General features: G+C 41.4%; 1 protein-coding gene across 17 annotated transcripts in view; it reads left to right on the top strand.

The window, feature by feature from the left end:
- The window catches only part of CCDC148 (coiled-coil domain containing 148), a 285,404-nt gene that overhangs the window by 231,304 nt on the left and 33,372 nt on the right, over positions 1 to 20,728 (top strand). For 14 of the 17 annotated variants that reach the window (XM_038584562.1, XM_038584560.1, XM_038584563.1 and 11 more), the window contains 3 exons: positions 2,823 to 2,940; positions 5,219 to 5,359; positions 9,009 to 9,303. In XM_038584562.1, coding sequence (XP_038440490.1) covers positions 2,823 to 2,940; positions 5,219 to 5,359; positions 9,009 to 9,155 — 406 coding nt within the window. In that variant the 3' untranslated portion in view covers positions 9,156 to 9,303. Of the gene's footprint in view, positions 1 to 2,822; positions 2,941 to 5,218; positions 5,360 to 5,852; positions 6,005 to 9,008; positions 9,304 to 20,728 lie in introns of those variants that run through there. The other 3 variants (XR_005384565.1, XR_005384564.1, XM_038584559.1) reach the window with 2 other exon arrangements.

The raw sequence follows: 20,728 nt of genomic DNA, 5'->3' as shown, positions 1-20,728 counted from the left end.
GACCATGTCTCCTGTGTTGAAACTGTACCTCCAATGCCTGCAACAGCGGTAGATGCAGAGCAGGTGCTTGGTAAACATTTGTTGCATGTGTGAGTGGGCCTCAGAGTAAAGGGTGAGCTGGGCTTCTTCAGACACAGGTTTAAATGCCTGACTCTGATTTGCAACTTCTTCCTCACTAGTCAAGCTCCCCTAACTGGATCGAGTATTACTCTTCCACAGGAGACAAAACTTAGTTGCAGACAAAGCAACCTATATATCCCAAAGGAATAGAAACTTTTCAAAGGTTCTGAGAATTAGCATATGGTAGTTATAAAATCCCAGGGTATCTTTTAATTGAACCTTCACAGTAGTGTACTTAGCTTGTACTCAGTACATAAATCGAGTAGAACCTCATTAGGGAGGTTGTGTCATGCCTTAGTGGAAGTGGAGAGAATGAGAAATAGGTTTCCATGATGTGGAGGCCTTGGAGGAAAGGAAGCGATCTGGTCTAGGTCTTCTTTAACCCATGTATATGACGGACTCCTGATAGCACAGATGAGGAGGAGGACAGCCACGGCCAGGAGAGGAGTTCAGGATTCTCCCACTCAAGCCCATTGTGGGTTTTGTACTCTGAGCGTCTACTTCATGCTTCCCTCCTCCTTTCTCTCCTGTGCTGCTTACTGTCAGCCTCAGGAGCAGCCTAGTTTTAAAGATTCTTTTCCTCCCCAAGAGCAAATCTTCCTGAAGGAGCCAGGTGACTGCTGGGCTCAGCCTGCTGATACTTCCCTGGGCTTGTCTTTCATTCACTCACTCTGTTCAAATGACACAGATTCAAGTGCCTCACTCACTCTGTTCTAGCCCCCTTGGCCTCTTCCCTTCTCAGAACTGTGACCAGCAAGGCAAGCTAGTTGCCCAAGGGGCAAAACTTAAAAGTTGCCCACTCTTGGGACACCTGGGTGGTTCAGCGGTTGAGCATCTGCCTTTGGCCCAGGGCGTGATACCGGTCAGGGGATCGAGTCCCACATCGGGCTCCCTGCATGGAGCCTGCTTCTCCCTCTGCCTGTGTCTCTGCCTCTCTCTATGTCTCATGAATAAATAAAATCTTTTAAAAAGCTGCCCACTGTTAGATGCCAACCGTACATTTGCAGGTGCCTGAGTATGAGTGTGCTTCTTTTTTTTTTTTTTTTTTTTTTTTTTTTTTTTTTTTTTGAGTGTGCTTCTTGAGTCCCACTTCTCTGGCACTGTTTGCCAGGAAGGCCAGCCTCCCCTCCACCACCACATCTCTCCAAATGCTAATCCTTGAGCCCCCGCTCACATGCTGCCTCCTCCACAAAGCTCTTGTTGAATCTGCTCCGTTTTTCCCACAACCCAGTCAATCCTAGTGGACTTTGTTTATACCTCTCTGAAGGCACTGTATACCTTGATTAGTTCTTAGGCTTGTTTTTGTTTTGTTTTTTGTCTTTCTATTAAACTACAAACTTCTAAGGGCTATCTTTCTCTCAATGTGCTTATAATATCTAGCACAGGGTAAGCACACAGTAAGTATTCATGTCAGTGAGGTGAGGGGAGCAATCAAGGAGGGAAGAGAGAAGAGCTTAGTGGCTAATTGCAGGGAGCTGGGAAGGTCAGGGTTGGCGTGAGATCTGGGGTCAGTCTGCCTGGGTTTGATCTCCGGCTCTGCCACTTGCTGGGCGTGAGAACATGGGCAAGTTATATCATCAGTCTATACTTCCATTTCCTTGCCTTTAAAATAGGGTCAATTATAGTACCCCAACATCCGGTCGTGGTGAAGCCTAAATGAGTTAAAACCCATAAAGCACTTACCAATGGACTTGATGCATAGTGAACACCTACCTCAGTAAATAAACCTCAAGATCCAGAATTAAAAGGTTTTAGTGAAGGTACCTCTGTGGAAAATCCAGGTAGGCGCACTAAGGGCAAAGCACATTTGTGACTGATGTCTTGAAGAAAGTTAAATCTAAACCATCAATAATGGAAGACAGGCAATGGCCTCCTATTCCCTTGAGAACCCAAGTGCTTACTCTTTTAGAAAAGATAAATCTCCTCTCTATAATTCAATAGAAGAGTGGCTTGGGCAAAAAGATAGGAAGGGAGGCTGTCTAAAAACAGCAGAAGAGGACCGAATGAGTTTGGAGGTATTGAAATGTGCTCTGCTTTGGTACCTGCTGAGTTTAAAAAGAATGGAAACAATGCTATGGGAAAATCATGTTTTTGCTGCCATCTACAGTCTAAGTGCAATTTTTAAACTTCATACACATGCACACACGCCCCCCTACCCCCGAAGGCATTCTTGACAAAATGAGTGATAATATAAAGTTTGGTTTAAGTTCTAGTAATTGAGACCTTTTGGGCATATTAATATAGTATTTTATTTACTATTCTTTCTAAAAGCAAGTGTATTTAACTGGTAACAGCCCTTTTAACATCTCAAATTGTGTTAAAACTCGTCTTCAGAAAACTGCTGGAATAATCAAAGAGTGAGACTGTCATCAGTTGGGTTGAATGAGCTGCAACTGTGGCAGGCGACAGACAGTTTGAGAGTCAATACAATGATTCTAGGGAAGAAAGAGATGGATTGGATTTATTGGATTTTACTCTGTGTTTTCCTGCCTCATGATCTGCAGTCCTCTGGCTATTCGAATTAGTGTAGATTGCATTTTATACCACTGCATTTTATCGTGTGGATGTGAGACATCAACCAAAAACAAGTAAAAATAAACTATGCCCATGATGTCGCCCCCAACATGCTTTCTGCCCCTGTGCTCCTATTCATATAATTTCCATAATTATTTTCCCAACTTCTTTGTGATTTATTTTTAAAGGGTGAAATATAGACAAAAATTACTGGAAAAGCGTTTGGTGGAGAAAAAAGAAGTGGCCCTTCAAGAAGCACATGAAGAAGAGGAGAGAGAGAGGCGGCTAGAAGCCCTGAGGAAACAGGTGTTTTTAATTTGGAAAGTTTCATGGGTGGTTTGTAAGTGTCCTTAATAACATTATTAGCAGGCTTAGTTCACAACATCTGTGATTATAAAATGTAACTTTGCCAAATTGGGACACCGGTCTTCATTCCTGGGAACAATTAGATTCATGTTGAACAGTTTCCAGTTTCTTAGTATATTAAAATAATTTTATCAGCACCTTTCAAAAAGCTCTCCCAAGATTTTTTTTTTTTTTTAGCTCTCCCAAGATGTAAATGCATTCATATTTCCTCTAGTTTATTAGCTGAAGAGTTTCCATTTACAGGAGTGGAACTTTGCATCTACCAGAAGGATTTTATGGTCTCAAAAAACCTGGTGGAGCTAGAGCCAGGTAATCCTCTTTGGGGATAGAAACCTCTGTTTGGAAATACCCTACAATCAGCAAACACGTGAAAAACCACTTTTTAAAAGTACTATTTTTTTGTGAGAGAATTAGAGCCTCCCATTGCTTTGCCTCGTAGAAAGTAGACCAAAGTTTTTAAAGTGGACAGTAGATGGCAAAAGCAGGAATATAAGAATTTGAGAAATGTGATTAAAATAGTTTTACTTGATAATTTTTCAGAGATTTGATCTGGAAGTGATTAATTCAACTCATAAGCTCCAAAATCCATTGACACCATTTTCTGGCTGACAGGAAATGACTCTCTGATTTCCCATCCATGTCAGTGAAGGCAACATGGAATCTCGGATAAGAACTTGGCCTCTGGTGTCTGTCAAACCTGGTACAACCTGGTTTGCTCCTATTAGCAGAGGAAACTTAGATCTTTTACTTAATTTCCCTAAGCTCATTTCCTCCCCTGAACAATGAGAATAAGAATAGTAGCTGCCTCAGAGGTTTGTAGCAATGTGTTCACATTTTTTTAAAAAATACTAAGTATAAAGCACTATTCTGAATGCTCTTAGGTTTTATCCCATTTAATACCTACAACAACCCCATGATATGTGTTATTTCTATTTTATAGCAATATTATTTTATAGAAGAGTAAACTGGGGAGGCACAGGGGTTCCCCAAAGTCACACAGCTATTAACTGTCAGACTGGATTCAAACCAAGGAGGTCTAGTTAAATGGCATAATTTAGAAGAAATGTAAATGCATACAACTGTTATATCATCTTCTTCGACAAAATAGATGACAGAAATAAATTCAAAGTGTAGGAATGTAAGTCCTTGTCATCCTAGATTCAACAAAATTTAAATTATTCAATCATTAGCAAATAATTACATACCATGGCCTTCTGGGGACAAAACTTTAATGTCACTATTACTAAACACATTCTTGATCACAGTGTAACTTTTATAGCTTACAGAGTCCCTATGACTAGAATTCTTTCCATCTGTGAACTCTTTGAGAGAGGAAATATCGGTGCCCATTACCTGTAATCAGTGTTTAGAACCAGTATAAGACATTTTGACTAGGAAACCTATAATAATTAAAGTATGTTCAACCCCCAGTTATGTCATTACAGTTTCTAAATGGCATTAAAAATGCCATTTTCTTAATGTTAATTCTTGACTTTAGGAATTAACAGGCAGGTGTTACTAATGGTGCATATAATTTACAAAATTAGTGGCTTTTCATTAGGATACAGGTTTGAATGATTTCAATTATCATAAAGGACAAGGTCAGTTAGGTTAAAATGACTCTGTAGTTTTTCAGTAGAAGGGTGTCAATGGTTTACAACAGTCCCTGGAACTCTAGTTACTTAATAGGATTCACCCATCTTGCCCAGTAATGCCAACACAACTCAACTGTAGGCATGAGTAATATATTTGAGACTGAGCTTGATCAGATTAAACTTTCTGAAAAGCTTTGTGGGGTTGTTACCATGGCCATAAGTTGCTAGCGGTTAAACATTAATATTTTTTACTTTTAAAGTCAATGTGTAGGTTTTCTATATCAGATCTCCTGTGACTTAGTACCAGATAGATAAATTTTTATCTAAATTTAATTATAAATTTAATAATAACTATAATTATTCAGTCAGTAGCAAACAATAAATATCATGGCCTTTTAATACGCTCTGTTTTTAAACCATTAACTCCTTTGTGGATCTCTAGGATTGAAAAAAAAAAAAAAAAGGATCTCTAGGATTGGCCTGCTTCACTGTTCTGTCTGCCTGTCCTTAGGAAATTTTATTAAAGATGTTTTATCTTTAATGGACATTAAACATTAACAGGGTTCCCCAGATGTAGGAAGCTTGTATCTTAATCGAAGTAGCCATGCTTTTTCTTCTTTTAGGTTGCTATTGTTGCTCAGTTTGACCCTGTTAGAATGATGTCAGACACAGCGGCATCAAAAGCAAGGATGGGTATTGGAATTGAAGAAGAATTTATTCTTCAAAAGCCGCTCTTTACACTGAATACATACAATGAACACCAGGTAATTATGGGAATTAGTATGATTGATGCAAAAGCCATCATGATGTTAAGATTTATGGAAGTGTTTTGGGTTTCAGATTATTTTCAAGATTTACATTTGAATGCCACATAGATTAGCATAATTTTTACTGCTAAATGATAGCACACAATTACTGCCCAATTCTTAATGTTATAAAATAGTTGATAGGTGACCATGGGACAGTTTATCTGAAGGTATTAGGAATCTGTCATTGAAAATTATTTTTTAAATTTACATTTTTATGTTAAAAATAATTTTTAAAACTTAGGTTGTCTTAATACCATATTTTATTGTTTAAATGTTTATCATTCAGAATTTGTTTAAATTCATAATGTAAATCCCATTAAAGCAACAACTGATGATACTGATAAGACAAAGCAGAGGGAAGCTTTCAGAAATTAAAATGAAGATAATAGAGCTAATGATAAAACATTTTCTGTGGAAAAGTATTAAGGCGTCATTTAACCATTTCTAGGAACTTCTGACTCCTCTTAGTCTGTTCCTGTTACTGAGAAGGGATTTTAAAGTCTTTTTGGATGGACGGATGGAAGGCAGGGAAGGAGGACAGATGAATGGATGTCACTGAATTTTTTTTTTTTGAAAATTGCAAATAAAAAGTTTAATTTCAGAAACTGAGTTCACATTTATAAACACACTAAAACATAGTCAATGCTGAAATTAAGGGAGAAAGTTCTCCCTAGTTTAATTTTACAGATCTAAGGAGAGAAGCTAAATATTTAATTAAAAAGTAAGAAACTTTGTTCACTTACTAACAAATTGAGTGTGCCTCTTCTTGAACAACTCATTTACTAATTGGACAAATATGTATGGAACGTATACTGTATCTGGCACTGCAACGTCGCCAGGGCTGCCTCCTCAAGCAAGATGCATTGTTTTGTTGGAGAAGTGAGCAGGGCAGCTGGGGTTGGCCAAGAGTCGAAGTCAGAAATTGGAAAGCTCTCGGGTACCTGGGCTAAGGCAATAAGGGTTTCACCAAGCAGAAGAGGGTGGAAAGGGGCCCTTACTGACGTGTCTCCAGTGTAAGGCACGTGGCAAGGGTGGGTGCTGGTAGGTGAAATTGGGAACAGGGTAGGGTCAGACCAAAAAGTACAGTAACTCTTGCCTGCGGAGATATTATCCTGAGAGCACAGGCAACTCAGAAGCAGGTGAATTATACAATCAGGCGTGTTTTAGCCACGTGTCCTGGACAGCAAATTGGTGGGTTTGGTGGCAGGGGTCAGATCCTTTTCAGGTGGTGCCCCTCTCCTGAAAGTGGGAGGTGGGGGGGGGGGGTGGTCACGGATGGCCCTGGCTGGGAGGAGGGAGTAATGATCCTAAGCAAGGCAGCAAGTGACACTGAGGAGAGCCTGCATTTTGGATTCAAACCCACATCTGCTATCTACTGGCTGTGTGAACTGGTGTAAGCTATTAACATCTTTATGTCTTGTTTACTTCATCTGTAAAATAATAATTTGTAAGGTTCTTATGAGGATTAGGATAATAAATGTCAATTGCCTAGGCTATTGCCTGACACCTTGAAGTAATTCAGTAAATTATAATCATTAGGTGTGGCTGCCATTAACCATATAAGAAAACAGAAGTGAAAAACAGACTTAGGGAGAGAGTTTGTTTTGTTCCTGTCAGGTTTAGGGTGAAGATGTCTAGGACACATTCACAAGAAACTGATGGGCTGCTTCTGGGGAGGTAAATTGGGGAAATGGAGGTCAGTTTTCGAAAGAGGTCTCCATTTCATTTGATCTCTATTTTACAAATAGTATAATGAGACATTTTAAACCTTATGAACCAGAAGGTGAGAGAAGACAGGTGAGTCCAGGACATAATTAGGGAGCACACAGGTGGGGCATAAATCATTGGAAGTGAGCACAGAGACTATAGCCAGAAGAGGAGAAATTAGGTCTAAGGCTCAAATATATGTTGCTTCTCAGACACAAATCTCTGTCATATTTTTGACTTGTACGCATCACTGCCTCTCATTCCTGTACCTCATCACTTGACTCTTCTCTTCATAGTGTTTCTGACGGTTCTCTCTTCCTTGCGACCAGTCAAGTTTAGCATTTATTACTTCCTGTGTAGACAATTGTAGTAGACTGTCACTCCAGCATTCTACCCAAACTGCCCTGCTCCCAAGTTGACCTATTTGACCTCTGAATGTGCATGTGACTTCCTTTTCTGCTCCATCTCTTTTCCTCCCCACTCTGCTTCATAGAAGAATAGGGTGGGCTTTATAGTTAGCTCAAGTGCTCCGCCTTACCCGAGATCATCCTAGTCTCACCCGCACCAGGAGATGTACCTCTGTATTCTATTCTTGGAACATCAGTCACATGTGCCATGAGCTGTAGTTATCTGCATACTTTCTTATGACCCCAAATAGTTTAAGAGTTTCTTGAAGGAGGGGCTGCATTCAACAGCTTATTATCCTATCCTCTGGGGCGGGGAGGGGGGGACTTCAAGTCCACATAAAATGTCCCATTAGCTAAAATCAATATGTGGCTACCTTATCATTGCAAATAATGTCTGTTGACATTTAACATTCATAGAAGGAGGGGAAGAAGAATAAGTTCCAATTGGCTATAAATGAAAATAGAAACTGAGCTATTCATATTTCGATTCCCATTTAGGATCACATTGGTGGAAACATTTTCTAATTCTGCTTGAAATAGAAATCTCAGGCTTGGAAGGAGAACTCGATTGATTTTTGTTTTTAAAGTAGGGGCCATGCGTTTAAACATAACTTACATATTACTGAATGATGGAGAAATTAGAATGTTTAAAGACCAATGCACAAGGTTGTGGTTTAATCAATGATTGTATTTTCTAATTCTAGCTATCAATTTTGAATCAATGATAGTACTGAAAGTGAGCTTTTTTTACCCCTTTTTTAATAATTTCAAGGTGTCCTATTTTGACTAATCTAGTATGATATTCCCTACACATTATATTGGAAACCACAGATGCACTGGAAAATGATATCAAGATTTGGACCTTTACAGGCAGCCCCGGTGGTGCAGCGGTTTAGCACCGCCTGCAGCCCAGGGTGTGATCCTGGGGACTCTAGATCCAGTCCCACATCGGGCTCTCTGCATGGAGCCTGCTTCTCCCTCTGCCTCTGTCTCTGCCTCTCTCTCTGTCTCTATGAATAAATAAATAAAATCTTTTAAAAAAAATGCTAAAAAAAAAAAAAGATTTGGACCTTATCTTTTAAGATTTATTTATTTGAGAGAGAGAGAGAGAGAGAGAGAGAGAAACAGAGCATGTGAATGAGCCTGGGGGAGGGGAAAAGAAAGGGAGGGAGAATCCACAAGCAGACTCCCTGGCTGAGTGTGAGCCTAACTCAGGGCTCTATCTCAGGACCCTGAGATCATGACCTGAGCCAAAATTAAGAGTTGGCCACTTAACCGACTGAGCCACCCAGGTGCCCCTGGACATTTTCAGTTTAAAAAAAAAAAAAAAGGCAAACCAATAATATAGTCACAGTGTACACCAAGTTTATTCTCATCTAGTCATCTACCCAGAAAAAAATAAGTTAAACATCTTGAGGAAATATAGAACTAAATGGTAAAATTTAATTAGTTTGAATTGCCACTTATTTAAATGTATTTTATTTCCACAGATAATTTCTGACCCTAGACTCCGTTTTGAGTTAGCACTTCGAGAAGCTGGACTTCATAAAACATTTTATGCCAAAGAGATCTTACCAAAAATCAACCCTCAAAAACCTCCAAGAAAGGACATGGAGTCTACTATATTTAAAATCTAGAGTTCATCTGCAAATCCTATTATATATAAACAAGATTTGTCTTTGAAAACATTTCTATGGATAACAATTACTACTTTTTAAAAATTTTTTAAATATCAGACATAGAAATCAAGGCGTTCATTAAAACAACTTTGTTTTATGACTCTTAGACTCTCATGTACTATTTCCTATGTCTTTGTTATGCCTAATAGTACTAAATTCAACAAGACTATGAACATAATTATGACACATATGATACATGTATTATCATTTAGTAAATTGCATATTGGAGATTGCATTATCCCATGAAAAGAGCTCAAAATAACCATTTGCAAGAATTATAATTTATGTTGCTACTACCTGCTAAAGTTCATTTCTGCTTATTTCAGAATTTGACTTTTTAATTATGGAAGCTCCATTATCATTAATACTTTTATTATTTCTTGATTATTATAAGAGGAGATTCAACCTTTCTCTAAATTTAGAAACCAATTTGGTATACCATGTTTACTGCAAACCAATCATCCAAACAATTTCATTTTGCAAATTAGCCTGTAAAAATAAATTAGAAATTAGAAACAGCATTTCAAGCATGGGAATATGTGTTTTGGCTAGGGAAAAAAATGTGTTTGTGTGGTTGCTTAGAAGGAATATTTTAAAATCTATAAATGCTAACAAAAATTCCAAATTATCTATTTAATATCTAGATAGTATTATAGATAAGGAGCATTTTTTAAAAGGATTTATCTACTTTTAGAGAGAGAGTGAATCTCAAGCAGACTCCCCAATGAGCGCAGAGCTCACTGCATGGATCTTGACCCCACCACCCCGAGATCATGACCTGAGTGGAAATCAAGAGTCAGTCATTCAACCAACTGTGCCACCCAGGCGCACTAGATAAAATAAATAAATAAAACCCAAGCATAGAGGCGCCTAGGTGACTCAGTCTGTAGGTTGCAATCTCAGAGTCCTTGAATCAAGCCCCAGGTTGGGCTCCCTGCTCTGGGGAGTCTGCTTCTCCCTCTCCCCCTCTTCACCTCCTCAATTGTGTGTGCATATGCACTCATGTCTTTCTCTCAAAATCTTTTGAAAAAAAAAAAACCCTCAAGTATGTATTTCTTACTATTTAAAAATTTTGATTATTTAATCAGAATAACAAGTCAGTGTTGTTGAAAGTTGCTGTTATTACTATTCAGAAGTCTACCTCCACTGCAGAAGTCTTTTCTCTCCACTGCAAGTCCCTGCCATTTCCTACCCAGGAGGTTGCAGCTGCTGGAAAATGTAAAAAAAGACAAAGATCAGTCTGACTGGTGGAATATTTGGCTTCGTGATTATTCTCAACATGGTGGGAATAAAAAATATAGTGAACCCAGCTCATTAGAATAAACTTTCACAAAAATGTCCATGGGCAAAACCCCTTACCTATATCTGCAATTCACTAAATGCCCTCCCAGTTCATCCTTTTGCACCATCACATCTCATAAGAGAAAGAACCCTTAACAAGACTCAGGGCAGTGAGCCTTGGCAACTATCTTGAGGTTGTCTCCCACAGTCACAGTGCTCCTTTGTGGGTCCTCTATTTGATGCAAAGCTTCAGACCATAAGCTATGAGAGCCCTGCTGTGTCAGAGCACATCCTCTCTCTCTGGCAAGACATACTGTGGTAACGTCTCTCTAGTGTTCATTCCTTTTCTGTAGAGACATTACTCTGCTTCTTAATCGTTTTGTTCACATTAAGATTAAGATCATTCTTTCCTTGGTTTTCCTTAACTTCTAGAAATATGTGTGGCTCCAGATAATCCTTCTAAACTCACAGTTCTAGTTCTCTCTTTCGCTGTATTTGTACAATGTTCGAAAGATCTCGCAACTTACTTTCTGGAGCTGTGTCCTCCCGTAATTTTATCTTGACCTGCTATTTCCTTTGACTCTACTGTTCCTGTGGTGCTCAATTTGCATTCTCCTTGCAGCATTTTCTCATCATGATAGAACTTTGTCCTAGAAGTAAGTTTTGACGACTTGGGACCTGATGGGACAGACTTCTGGGGCCCCTTCAGAGCTCACCGCAAACGGTGTGCTCACTCATTTTTAGAATGTAAAACCCTTCTCGGGTTTCTGAAGTTTCCATTGAGGATACTTGGCTCTTTTGGGTTCTCTAGTCCATCTGATGTCTCTTGTTTCCCTCTGTCCTGCAAAGGTGTTGGGACAAGCAGGTCTTAGAGCTGTCAGCGGTTACTCCTCATCCGTTCATATTTTGTAGTAGATGGAAATAAGCACCTTGTTGCCTACTGTTGAAGATTATCCCCATGAGTGTTTGGCTTTATTGTTCTATTTTTGGTTTCTTTTCATAGGCTGCTTTGAGGAGATTAAAAAATATGACACTTCTGCTATTGTCTTCCCAGAATCCCCCCAAACTGAATCCTTGACCCCAATGGCCTTTCTTGCACTAAACATGCCCATCCCAACTTAGTATGGCGCCACCATCCACCACATATGCACACCTGAAATCTGAGAGTCACTCATACTACCCCCTCTCCCTCACTTGTAATATCTAGTCTATCAAGACCTGCTGATTTTCTGGCTTCTATAACTGGAACCATTCTTCCAATGGAAGATAACGTACCATGCTTTGTAGCTTCCCAGCCACACCATTCTCACATTTGGGGATTATCTCACATCATGTACCCATCTCCCAGAGTAGAAGCTAACTGCTTAATTTTCCCCATTCTCATGATATGTTCTATGGCAATCAAATGCACCTATTTGAGATTTTGTTATAAGAGAGCTATGTGAGAAGGCAAGAATCCATTTTCTGGCAAGGCTGGCAGTGGGGGCTTTCAAGCTTAGGAGGTAATAGGTGCATAGCTGTTAGTATCTAGCATTCAGGGTAGGTGAGGCAAGTAGAGCTGGAACTACCAGAGCAGCAGTGGGGCTCCTGAGGAAGCTTCCTAATAAAGGTTGAGCATCTTCCCTAGTTGGATAACCTCAAAGACAGACTCTCTGGTGTACCAGAAATACCTAACACTCTTTAATAAATTGCTTTTCTATGTAAACTGCCTTAAGTTAGTTTGCTACCATGGCTGCAGGAATACACTGATCTTTTGCGGTTTCTGATGCACCATGCACAGTCTCATTCCCTCCGCTGATAATTTCTCTGACTCTGTAATCTGTCCTCTCTATTACCCTCTCCCCTCTCTTCAGAAAGTAGGAAGAAGAGAACATTTCAGGCGTCTTTTTGGTCACCTTAACTCCTGAGGACTGTTTTTCACAACAATGATTTTCACTCTGAGGGTGGGCCAAGTAAAAACTACTTTCAAAGAGTTCAGCCAATTCCCCGTATTCAAAGTCCTGTACAGTGTTTTTAAAAAGCATGAAGAGGCTGGAGCTTCCTATGCCTGGTATATATTTGGATATTTTTTATGGAGACTGTATTTTCTTGGGTTTTATTTTGCCCTCATTAAAACAGATCCATTATCTCCTTACCTGTGCTAGATTTTAAGTCCAAGACACAGGGGCAAAGTATAAAGTCATTCGAAAGGTAAGAGACATTTTTAAGGAAACTTGGAGAAATTAGAAACTTTTTAAGATCAAGACTGTTTGCCTGAAGAATCTAAGATAGAGAATTCTTCAGATCTCCGTCAAATCCCGGGAATGATTAAGTTTAAGGAGAGAAAAAGATCTGAGAATTCTGTTTCTGACATCTGATCGATTTGTTTTTGGAAAAATGGTATATGCTTGCTGATGCATTTGAAGTTGAGCACTTGCTAGATTACTGCTGAGCACCAGAGCCGTCCTGAAGGGGAGAGCTTTCAGGAATTTAGACACGAAGCGTTTAGGAACAATGAATATTGCACTTTGAGCCTCAGTGTGGCCTGGATTATAATAATAGAATCCATGAGCTGTATGGCCTCATGGAATCAAATCTCAATCCTTAGAGAGGAATGTGGCATCATATCTGTCGTGTTCTTGTCATGTTTTTAAAATCTCCAGAAAGATGTTTTCCAACATTCTGTAGAGACAACAATTCCTCTTTTTACACGAACAAGAGCCTGTGTTCTTTTCTTTCCTATCTTCAACAGCATTTGAGTCTAAATTTTTCATTCTTAGCTTGATTCAGGTTTGGATTTAAGGGCATGTTTTAATGTCACTGGAGGCCTTACTAATTTACCAAGTGCCTTTTTTTCCCACTCAGAACGTATTATTTTGTATGTGGGAACGTAAGTGTGGGGAAAGAGTAGTTGTGTTATTTCCCTCTGTTTTGCACATTTTCCCAGACATGTCAATATTACTTAGCACCACATATGCTTAAAGCTCCTAATATTTATAAATAATTTCAAAAACAATTTGCTTACATTTCTTTAGACGTTTTATAAATATTGTATTAATCTGAAACGCTTACCTTCACAGTACATATGAAGCAAATGCTGGAAAAATTGTCCTGTTACTGTTGAAATATTATAAGCTAACTTAATTTGGAAGATTATTGGAAGTAATATTTGTTTTTAAGCTTATAAAATGAAATAAAACATTACTTGAAAGCAAAAATAATTGACTTGCTAAAGGAAATCCAGCACAATGCAAAATGAATTTATGTACACATGGATTAGGACTCTGCTATTTGGAAAGAAAAGATTCAGATAATGTGAAAAGAATATTTTTTCATTTATATTGTTATATCACTATGACATAGTTGTTTAAAACTGTCTTAAAGGACTAGCAGAAGCCTTGGAGCTTTTTATTTTTATGTTTCTAATTTTCTTTTTCCCCCACTTTTTCAATCCAAATCTGTTTAAATTCATTCAACAAATATTTACTGAGATTGTGGCATAAGATAAAACAAAATCTCTGCAACAATTAAGAAGAATGAATGAGGATTATGGTGGTGGCTGCACAGCTCTGAATATTCTAAAAATCATTGAATGATACACTATTTTTCTAGAAATTTATTTCTTTATTTTAGAGAGAGAGCATGAGCAGCAGTGGGGGGGTATGGGAGGGTTTGCAGAGGGAGAGAGAAAATCCTCAAGCAGACTCCCTGCTGAGCCCAGAGCCCACACAGGCTTGGGATGCAGCTCCATCCGAGGACCCTGAGATCATGACCTGAGCTGAAATCAAAAGTCCAACACTTAACCCACTGAGCTACCCAGGCACCCCTGAATAATATACTTTTAAATAGGTGATTGCATGGTATATGAATTATAGCTCAATAAAACTGTTTCGTTTTGTTGAGAGACAGAGTGAGCAAGTTGGGGAGAGGGCAGAGAGGGAGAGAGTCTTACACAGGCTCCTTGTCTAGTGTGGAGCCCAGTGATGTAGGCTCAATCGTGCAGCCCTGAGAATCGTGACCTGAGCTGAAATCAAGAGTCAAATACTTAACCAACTGAGCCACCCAGGTGCCCTTCAATGAAACTGGGTGGATTCTTTTTTTTAAAGATTTTATGTATTTATGTATGTATGTATGTATTTATTTATTTGAGAGAGAGAGAGAGAGCATAAGTGGGTAAGGGGCAGAGGGAGATGGACAAGCAGACTCTTGTCTGAGCAAGGAGCCTGATGCGGGGCTTGATCCCAGGACCCTGAGATCATGACCTGAGCCAAAGTCAGATGCTTAACCGATTGGGATACCCAGGTGCCCCTCCTCAATAAAACTGTTAAAAAAAAAAAAGAACAAGGAGAGTTACATGACCTTATATGAAAAAATAACCAAAATACATTGTATAGATGAGAGATGTGGACAACAACAGAAAAATACATATAGAATGATATTTTTGTAAAAAAAGATACAAATTTCTGAAGGATAGAGGAGAATCCTTCAGCAACTATTACTTTTAGGCTATTAGAATAGGAAGTTTGTGTGGAGTGGCAACCGGAGTCTTACTTTTGCCCTTATGCCCTCCTATGCTGTTTTAATGTTTACCATGAGCTTGTACTATTTTCATAATTTCATCCCCTTATTTTTATAATGTTAAAGCTGAATATTTTATTTGGTTCTATGTATCAGATGCTGAGGAATCTAAGAGTTCCAGAACCTGCATAAACTGCCCTGTGATGGGCACCACCCGGCAGAGATTTGAGGTGCATAGCAGTCAGTAAATGATTATTGACTCAATGACAGAATGGGTTGATGGATGGATAGGTGAACTGTAAGAACTTTGTCTTTATATGGGATAATCAACTAGCAGATAATTATTTATATTGCTGCTCTGAATAAATATAAATATATAAGGTAGAAAGACATAGTCTAAAATAAAGCCCTTCTTAGGGTGCCTGAGTGGCATGGTTGGTTAAGCATCTGACTCTTGATTTCAGCTCACGTCATGATCTCAGGGTCGTGGGGTTGAGCCACATGTCAGTCTCTGTGGAGTCTGCTTAAGATTCTCTCTGTCCTCTCCCTCTGATTTATAATAAATAAATCCTTAAAAATTAATAAAATAAATCCCTTCTTTTCCTAGAACATGTTCATCATATGGCTGAGGAAATAAAACATCTATATTTAAGAAAAAAATATAAGTAAAAGGCAGTAAATATGATAGGGCTAAAGAACAAGACCTTCTTATCCTTCTTGCTACCTTCATGGCTTGTGGGACATTGGAACAGCTTGAGTTTTCTCCATTATTTCCCTGCGGTCCCTTCCTATCTTACGCAGAGAGATGAGAAAGGACTAGGAAGTGGAGAAACAGAGGGTAGACCGGTATGAATGGCTGCAAAGGTTTGTGTCAAGGGGCAAAAGGGAGTGTTATAGTAACATTGTGTGGCGCACAGATAAGTCTGAAGTTAAAACATGAAGTTGGGAAACCATCGCAGAGGAATTCTGTCGTTGACTAGGACCCAAACTTCCCTCCTGGAGAAATGAAACCCCCCTAATCTCCTACACAGGTATAAATAGAGGCAACTGCATAACCTATAGCACAGGCACAGGAAAATAGTGCCACAAGAATATTGGGACCCAGAACTCCGACATTGGGCATAGATGACTGTCCTAGGTGATGTGGCTTGCTGAGTGGCTTTACAAGGTAGCAGTTTGCTTTGGGGTGATAATGAGACCCTTCCCAGGAGGAAGGAATGAATTTCCAGGTGCCCTTTTGTTAAAATCTGGCCGTTTCTTCATCCCTGCAGGCTGCTGACCCTTGTCGCCTCTGTGGTCTGTTCTCATGATGAAAAGAAATGATACATTATTCATATGTTTCCTTTGTGTTGTTTGTGCACCTGTTAGGCTTGATAAAGCTAGAAGGCAGTAATTATTGGGATGTGAGTTTAGCTTCCGGCATTCTCCAACCTATCCCCAACCTCATCTTCTCAGACACAAGCCCGTGGACCTTTGAATAACAGCCTAAGGTGTCCACACTTTATCATGTAGACAGTACTAAATAGTTAACCTTTCTTGGGCATGGAAACAAAGACTGTGCTTCTGGAAGGCTAACATGAGAGTTGGTACAGGCTGGATGAAAGTGGGGAGAAGACTGGGACTGGGGAGAACCATTTATGATCAGTTAGGTGTGAGGTGATGTGAAAATAAAGAGGAGTGGAGTCTGATCCTTGTCAAATGAGGGGGAAAATGGAACTGAAGGCATCGCTCCTTTCCCCTCTGCAAAGCCCCGTGAGACCATACCAGTGAGCCTGCAGTCCCTTCCCTCCGCCCTGGCTCTAGGTGACCTTGTGACTGCTGTCTCCCCTGGGACACCGTGCCAGCCCTGGACCTAAGCGCGAGGGAAGGCCTGGGCAGCTGCTGCTGTGGTGTTCTGAGGAGAAAGACGGTGCGAGAAGTCAGCCCCTGCTGGAAGGGAGGCCACACGGGGACTGGGGGAGCTGGGGGGAGGATGGGAGGCTCCGTGGAGAGAGACGCCAGGCGACAAGCACTAAAGCACCACACGCGGAGGGAAGAAGGCATCTGGGACACTCCAGTAGGTTCCGGTCTCCAAGTGACTCCAGCCCCAGCCACCGTATGGCTGTGGCCATACAAGAAACCCCAGTGAGAGCCACAGGAAAACCGCTCCTCTGAGGCCACTCTCCCACGGAATCATGAGACATGGCAGCACCTTATTGCTTTAAGGGGGTTCGTTGCTCAGACACCGACACCTGAATCTAAGCTCTTGAACAACAGATCCCGGACTTGACTCTGTTCAGGCCTTTGCCTGAACACCTAGTAGATCAGCCGACGTGCACTGAGCACTAACCACACCCCAGACACTCTTCTAGGGGCTTTACGTGTATGAAGTCATTTGATCAGCAACAGGTCTATGAGCTACGCACTAACATTAGCCCTCTTACTTAATGGGGAAATATATTTTTAATAGAATTTATTTATTTATTCATTCATTCATTCATTCATTCATTCATGAGAGACACACAGAGAGAGGCAGAGACACAGGCAGAGGGAGAAGCAGGCTCCCTGCGGGGAACCCGCCGTGGGACTCGATCTCAGGACTCCAGAATCATGCTCTGGGCTAAAGGCAGGCACTCAACTGCTGAGCCACCCAGGCTGCCCTTAATGGGGAAATAGGTACAGTAAGGTGGCTTGTCTTCCTAATCTCATCAGAACCTAGATTTAGAGGCAGGTAACCTGGCCTCTGAGCCCCGAACACTACTGCCTCCACTCTCAGGATATACCAACCTGGCCATCCTTCTGTTGTCCCAGATATCTAGAACTATGTTGGGCCTCAGCTGAAAATGACGGGACATAACCGCAAGTCAGGTAGTGGCGACTCTTCTTTGGGTTTTTACCTGGATATGGAATCAAATGTATCATAGTAATGTGATTTAAGAGGTGCTGGGAAGTCCCCCAGCAATCGCCGTGTCCTTCAGTGATCTCTCATTATCTGCAATGGATGCTGAATCCCTTTCAGTAGTGAAGCATTTATGAAGATGTGAATCCTCTGTGAGGGCTGCTACCTGGAGCCATTGTTTCCATCTGTCTATCCTATAGAACCTCGTTTCCTAAGATTTATTCAAGTACCAAATGACTTCCCAGCTAGTGACTATAAAGTTTCACCTCTTTTTTATATATCAATAGTCTTGCCATAACCGTCAGCTTGTATCTTCACCTGCTACTGCTCTCCAGGTTTCTGGCAATGGCTACATGTCACACAAACGTGTCCTGGTGGCAGCCCGTCATCTTAGCCAGTCCTGTGGCTCCAACCACAGCCCCGTGCTCTGAAGACCATCTTTTGCCATCTCACATTTGGCCTTCCAGGGGCAGTTGCTGTTCTCTCTCTAAGCTTGGCTACAAGCATAAAAACAGGAAATTTCCTTAATTCCGCACCCTAATAGCTGTGATCAGCCTGCAGTGAGTGACAAGATTTATTGATGGTGTGGAGATTAAAGGGGGGTTATGAGCAGAGAAATAAAGGACTAATATATGAGATGGGATCACAGGCCCTGGCTTCCACAGGAGGTCTCCCACCGGCCACGGGTGGCTTGCCCCAAGGTAGTCGTGCCATGATGTCGTAGTGGCCTGCTTTTGGGAGAGAACCCAATGTGTCCTCTGCCTGCAGGCAGCCGCCAGCCCTGTCAGGCCCTGAAGGATGAAACTATTCCCTTGAGACTAGTCAGTCTTCCACAGCGAATGAAAAAATGTACAGAAATGGGGCACCTGGGTGGCTCAGTCAGTTAAGCACCTGCCTTCGGCTCAGGTCATGGTCGAGGTCCCAGGATCCAGCCCTGTATAGGGCTCCCCACTCAGCAGGGAGCCTGCTTCTCCCTCTGCCCCTGCTCCTCCCCCTGCTCACTCGCTCTCTCCCTCTCTCTCTCTCAAATAAATAAACTGTTTTTTTAAAATGCACAGAAGCAACAGAGAGGAAATGCTGGTAACACCTTCTTTAGAATACAGCTGGCAGATGCAGAGAAAACACCGGTGGAAGTGGACCTCGGAGCCAGCCGGCTGCTTTTGTGGTGGCCTGGTGGGCCTGGTGGGCCTGGGGGGCCTGAGGGGCCTGGTGGGCCTGGTGGGCCTCCGGGCCTGGGGGGCCTGAGGGGCCTGGTGGGCCTGGTGGGCTTCCGTGCCTGGGGGGCCGGCGGGCCTGGTGGGCCTGGGGGGCCTGGTGGGCCTGGGGGGCCTGGTGGGCAATGAGCACCAGCCTCAGAGTAACGCCCAGCGCGCTGACAGGTTTCCTGGCCTGCACCCTTTGCAAACAGTCAGATGTCCCCTCAACTCCCCCTTTACAGAGAGGAGATTCATTTCGATGGTGTCTTTTGGAGGAGTCTCCACGTAATCGTCCTCACGGTGCTCAGACGGGAGGCCTGGGCTCCCGCTCTCACTCCTCACCTCACGCCAACCCCGGCAGCCATGAATCCTCAGGTCTCTGGACCCCGGGAGCAAGGGTCAGCAAACTTTTCCTCTAGAGGGATAGATATAGTTCAGCGTTTTCGGGTCATATGATTTCTGTCTAAACCACTCAGTTCTGCACGGGGAGCCAGAGACAGCATGTGAACGCCGGGCCTGGCCCGGTTCGCTAACGCTTGACAACACGGAGGGCAGGCTGGGCTTGGCTCCGAGGCTAGAGCTGCGGACCCCTGATCTAGAGCTGCTGACCCCCGACCTACAGCCGCGGACCCCCGATCTAGAGCCGCTGACCCGGAGCTGGAGCCGCTGACCCCTGAGCTGGAGCCGCTGACCCCTGAGCTGGAGCCGCTGACCCCGGATCCAGAGCGGCTCCAGTTTCTGTGTTTGTGTTCATCTGCTTCTGTGGTCCGGGCTTCCTCTTTGCTGCTTCTGTCTTATAAGAATTTCCCCTATTTTCTTGTGAGTTTAATAAAACATTTGAAAGTGTCCTTTAGCGATCTATGCAGATCTAGGTGTTTTGGGGTGGCAGAGGGTTTTCTTATACCTACTTCTCCATCCTGTTGGAAATATAAATCTGACATTTTTTTTCCTGTCTCATTAATGTCAACCTTCTATGTCATTAAGTTTCAGAAGTTCTCCCATATATGGAATATAGCTGGATTTGGCTTTACTTCTCAGTCTCATGGACCAAGGAGTTCATTCGTACTTCCTGTGAGCACTGTTACGTTTATTTCCATCACCTTATGTTTGTTCCCACTTTCCCATGCTATTTCTATTCTTTCTCTTTCTTCTCCTTTTTTCCTTCTACTACTGTAATCAAATTTTCCTTTATTTTTCCCCCTCTAATTATTTGAAAATTCAACATTCAATCTCAATTCTTTTGATAAAGCCCTCATGTTTTAATACACGCAAGTAACTTAGTGAACTCTAACACTGTTCCAAATATCTTTCTTCTCCTCCCTGGTGATGGGAGCATTGAGGACCTTCAATTGATCACATTTCAGTTTTCCATTTAATGTTACCTAGCACTGTTTAATTCCCTAAATTGATTTCTCAATGTTTTCCAGTCTCTTTGCTCACCATTGCTCCTTGTATCCTACACATTCTTCTGAGTTCATTTTTTCCCTGGAACTACATCCTTTAATTAGTTCTTTCAGCAAGAATCTAAGTGTAGGATTTTTATTTTGTTCTTGTGCTTGAAGGATGTTCTACCTGAGTATAAAACTCAGGGTTAAAAAATCTTTCCTCAGGACTCGGAAGATATTATCTTTCAGATAAAGAATCTTCTAGAATTTATGGCTGCTATTGAGATATGTGCT

The sequence above is a fragment of the Canis lupus genome, chromosome 36 (assembly GCF_011100685.1).
Source record: "Canis lupus familiaris isolate Mischka breed German Shepherd chromosome 36, alternate assembly UU_Cfam_GSD_1.0, whole genome shotgun sequence".
Lineage (NCBI taxonomy): Eukaryota > Metazoa > Chordata > Mammalia > Carnivora > Canidae > Canis > Canis lupus.
Note: the sequence above shows the minus strand (reverse complement) of the source record. Positions and strands in the feature narration are given on the sequence as shown.